This window comes from Polypterus senegalus, chromosome 18 (genome assembly GCF_016835505.1).
Source record: "Polypterus senegalus isolate Bchr_013 chromosome 18, ASM1683550v1, whole genome shotgun sequence".
In the NCBI taxonomy this organism is placed as follows: Eukaryota; Metazoa; Chordata; class Cladistia; order Polypteriformes; family Polypteridae; genus Polypterus; species Polypterus senegalus.
Genome location: NC_053171.1, coordinates 35,498,591 through 35,503,741, shown reverse-complemented (window position 1 = coordinate 35,503,741; position 5,151 = coordinate 35,498,591). Strand labels below are relative to the sequence as shown.

Genomic DNA, 5,151 nt, shown 5'->3' with positions numbered 1-5,151 from the left:
TCCCAGCCAACACAGGGCACAAGGCAGGAACCAATCCTGGGCAGGGTGCCAACCCACCACAGGACACACACAAACACACCCACACACCAAGCACACACTAGGGCCAATCTAGAATTGCCAATCCACCTAACCTGCATGTCTTTGGATTGTGGAAGGAAACCGGAGCGCCCGGAGGAAACCCACGCAGACACGGGGAGAACATGCAAACTCCACGCAGGGAGGACCCGGGAAGCGAACCCCAGTCTCCTAACTGCGAGGCAGCAGCGCTACCACTGCGCCACCGTGCCGCCTCACTAATATACAATACAATATCATTTATTTTCTGTATAGCCCAAAATCACACGAGTCACTGGTGCTTATGCTATTAATGTTATGGTGCCTGGTGTGTTCAATCTTCAATCTTTAGTGTTAGGTTTCTTGCTTTTTGACCACTTTCTTTGCCCTCGGTAGTGTTTGCTTGATTGTCTTCTTTGAATTCACATTTTTATTTGCATATCATCTTTTTTTTTTTGCTCACAATTTTATGGTGTCATTTTTTGTGTGCTTAATAGTTTGTGAGTGGTAATTTTCAACTGGTTTTCCTTTCTGTCTTTCTGCTTTCTTACCCCAGCAATGCCAGGTAACTCAATTTAGTCAACTAATAAAGGAGTATAAATACTTGCTCACTCACAAAAGATGAATTTTGAATCGGCAATTAACTAACACATATTTTTGGGAATGTGGGAGAGAATCTGTGCAGACATGGTAAGATCACACTCCATCCAGATAATGAACAAGATTTGAACCCAGGATGCTGTATCAGTAAGACAGCGCCACTAACTCCTGTGCCAGGTTACTTCAAATAAAACATCATGTGATGAAGTATAAAAGCATGTCTGTCTGGATGGGGTTCTGAGCTACTAAGGTTGCTAGGTTAAAGGCGGTGTGGGGTGAAAGTCCCTCACAAAACGTTTACAAATGACAGTGACAAAGGGTTATCTTTATGTACCATTGTGTAAAACTGAGTACCTATTGGATGGCAATTCTGGTCCTGCAAAGTTGGAGCACCTATAATAATGAGGGCAAAACCCACTGAAAAACTACAGGATGCTAGGAGGTGATTGCCTCCAGATGTTACAAGGATGTGTGACCCTCTGGCCATAACAAGAATGAAAGGATAAAGGGAAATCTGAAGAAGGCTTCTTGGGAAATGTGCCTACTTAGAAGAGAAATGTTGACTATTGGGGTTTCAAAGATTAGTAAAAAAAAAAAAACACACTCCACCCACTAAAATACATGCACCCCGAGGGGTAAATGGGAGCACCATGTCACCCTTAAAGATTTAGGACAGGTGACCCTTTAAGGGCTACACAGAGCTCTGTGTTTGGGATCCTGAGCTAAAGAAGGGCTGCATCCAACCTACTGTAGGACATTATTCTGGGTTTGGCACAGAGTGACCACTGAATGGAATTTTAAAGTTGCATTATCCTAAAGATTAATTTATTCAGGAGCTGGAAGGAAAGTTTTGGGACGAAACATCAATGGTGGGTGAAAGAGAGAGACTGGAGGTGAAAAAGTAAAGCTCAGATATGGTATAATTAGAATGGCAAGTGGGAGTACACCCCAGATGTTAGAGTTAGTCAATTTAGGAGAGCTTAGAGAGGCAACAAATTCTACTTTGTTTGTATTTTATCTTCTTCCCTTTTATCACTTTCTTGTGTAGTTCTTTAGTATTTATTTTTCCACAGGGGTAAATGCTTTTAACATCTTTTCGCAAGTTGACTGAGACTGACAATTCATTTCCCTCAGAGCCCAACCCGGGTACTGAGTGTGTGGAGTTTGCATACTTTTCTCCTGTGAGAGTTTTCTCCCACATACTTCCAGTTTTCCTCTCACATCACAGGGATATACTGTATGTCGATTAATAGTGTTAGTGTACTTGTGAAAAAGCTCTACAATGGGCTAGTATCGACATTAATGGTTGGTTCACTGCTTTGCCACAAATTCTGCAATGCTCTCTCTCTGAACTGGGTATGTGAATATGAAAATAAAGATCAGATTGATCTCCTAAAGATGAGATGACAGACTATAATAGTCCTGATTAACTGATGTATGCTCATTATATCTGTCGCAAAGTAATTTTTATAGCAGGTAGTTGGGGCTGAGCTGAAAGGCGATTTTGTTGCATCCTGGTGGTAGAGAGCAAGAGATTTGTACAGCTGTGTGTGTGTCTAGTTCATGTTTTCATAATGAATCAATGCCAGATCTGGGTGTCATCTCAGTGACACTTTGCATCCTTTTCTATTTTTTTCAGTTGTGGGTACCACTTTATATTACCTCCTCAGATCTTTACACAGGATGTTCCCATTATATGATACTGCCACCTGGAAAACACCTCCTTTCTATTACTGTCAGAAATAAAAGGGAGAGCTCAGTGTTCTTATTGTATTTTGTTTTCTGATGATGCACAGTTATGATGTCCTCAAATGTTGCCATTTGTAAATGTTGGTTGCTATAATACTACACGTCACCAGTGGCATGGCCTTTGTCGGCGCTCGAAGTGGATCAAAATTACTGGCAGTACTGTGTTTATGGTAATACAGTGACATTCAGTCAAATAGTTGTTGTGGGAAGGGTTCTCTGTGAAGATTCATAAAGAGGTGCCAGTACTCGCTGGTACACTAAAATCAGGTTTTGGTGCAGTGCAATACAATACAACGTCAATTCAGAGTTGCAGTACAATGTTAATTGATCAAAGTCTGGGGTGTGGGGTGTCCCCTGTGAAGATTTCAGATATGTAAAGTCATGGGGCATGGTCATGTGGTCTTGGCAAGATAAGCCTCATGCTCTACAAAGTTGCCTGCACTCTGCGAGAATAAAGAACTTATTAGCAAGAGAAAAATGTGCTCCTCCAGCAATATAAGAAATACTTTAGATTTTCACATTTAAATTGTGTATTGACTTCTAGGTTGCTTTGCCCTTTTGTTTGGTTGCTGATCTTTCATCTTTTAATATAACGTACCTGGTTATGCCCTGACCTGAGAATGACAGCCAACCTTCAAAATATATCTGCCTATCACTACAAAAGAAAAGTGTACCACAGTGGTTCTCAACCTGTTGGACGGGCCCACCTAGGGGGGCGTGAAGTAACAAAAGGGGGGCAAAAGAAAACAAGAATTGAAAATATGGAAAATACATCTGTTGAAACCAAAACAAATGAACTTAAACTACATTCTGATACTAGAAGAATAAATATAGGGTAACATAAATGTCGATAAAAGTTAAGTAGGTATAATAAAATAGGCATCTATAATATATCATTAATTAAAAAAGAACAAATGGCATTAGTGGGCTCCTTTCAAAAAAACATTAGGGGGGGATGCGATTAAAACTGTTATGAAAACTCGGGTCGCAAATACTTAAAGGTTGAGAAACACTGGTGTACCATTTTGGTCTCTCCACCTGCTTAGATACTGTATGATGGTGCTGACCAATTACAGGAAAAATGGACAAGGAATATTTACATTCTGTTTTCACACACAGATGTGGAAAATGGGGTGACCAATACCTTGCCCTCTAATAGTTCCGTCCCCAACCATGTCACATACCTGCTGCTGTAGTCAGGCTCTCGGATATGTCCCTGCCATAGGAAAATGTCAGTGGGACCTCCTGCTGAAGGGGAGGTAGCAGTCCAGCTCTCCTTCTTTCCTGCTCTTGGGTGTTGCTTAGAACTGCCCAGGTCATTCCATTTCTCGGTAGACTTTCTTCTGAAGTTTGGCATGGTGCCACCTGGGTCAGTTTTGGTTTGGTTGTAGAGGAGCCCATCTTTTACCAGGGGGCCCCTGCTGTCAGATTTTAATACTGGAGTTTTGTCCGAAAGCATATATCTTGTTCGCCTTCAAGATTGAAATGAAAAGCACCAACAGCAATGCAGGACCATTCTGCTCATCTTCTGTCATCTTTAAAGCAGGGATGGAGAATTTGTACTTGGACGCTGCTTGTTTTTTTTCTGTCTAGGAAAAGCAAACACTCTGATTGTGCTAATACTGTGCCCCTTGTCTGATATCTTGCATTCACAGTAAAGTCTTTGCAATCCTCATTCCATATCCCTCACCTTGTCAAGGGTTAGGCAGATGAAGAAGCTTTAGGACACGTCTTCTTTTAAGCACAAAATGAAGCAGAGGCACACAGGTCTTCACGTCGACAACAATGTAATGGAGATGGCTGGATTTTCCTTGTGATACCACCCATGTTTTTTTCTACAGCTCTTAAGGACCAGCTATAGCAGTGAAGAGGGTATGCCAATCTTCCAGAGGTCACTAAAAGTCTCGTATACTGGTGCTCCAAGCAGGACAATGCAGCAGCTTCAGCTTCTAGGCAGGTCCCCTCTGAAAATGGCTTCACTTATTTTAGTCTGTCTGTCTGCCAAGGTGTCTCCCCGGTAACGACAGCCCTCCTGGTTAGGCAGTAACTGCATGAAGTTAACGATTGACGGATCTTGCTGCTCACCATTCTGTGAAAGGGCCCTGGGAGGATTGCAAATTGTTGGTGTCTCAGATATACTGATTGGAACAGACAAGGAAGGACCTGGGATTTACAAGGGGGAACATTCATTAGTCTGAGGCCTTACTTAAGAAGATATAAAAGACAGGGTTAGGGTTAGGGTTAGGGTATTCAATACACACACTCAATAATGATTTGCTGTTGGATATACTGTTACATGTTGGATTTTTGGGACCATCCCCTAGTATTTCAGATGTTCCTTACCATTTTGGTGTGGAGCTGGTACTGTGTGACTCAAATTGAGGGAGTCAGTTTCTGATAGCTAGGGGAAAGATAGCATGGCCTTTGGGCATACAGTGGGCACATATAGGTTTCTGGATATAGAGCTACTTTTTTGCACTTTCAATACACAAAATTCCTGGTTTGTTTTGGGTCCCTTTGAAAGAAAAATGGAGATGATAAGATTCCTGCTAATGATCTCTTCTGTAAGTACCAGGGTGCAGCAGAAATAACTCCCACATTTCAAAGGGGGGATTGAAAAAAAATGCTACGCGGTATCACCAAAAACTATTTATTTCCCAAATGTAGATATAAAAAAGTTTTTTTACTTTAAGTTTTAAAAATTATATCATCCAAATGGTGGCCTTGACGGCTGATACACATTTGGAG

General features: G+C 41.5%; 1 protein-coding gene across 2 annotated transcripts in view; it reads right to left on the bottom strand.

Moving 5' to 3' along the window:
• LOC120518925 overlaps positions 1-4,375 on the bottom strand; it is a 31,851-nt gene extending 27,476 nt beyond the window's left edge. For both annotated transcript variants that reach the window (XM_039741949.1, XM_039741950.1), the window contains exon 1: positions 3,588-4,375. In XM_039741949.1, the coding sequence (XP_039597883.1) occupies positions 3,588-3,804 (217 nt within the window). In that variant the 5' untranslated portion in view covers positions 3,805-4,375. The remainder of the gene's footprint in view (positions 1-3,587) is intronic.
• Positions 4,376-5,151: the final 776 nt, after the last annotated feature.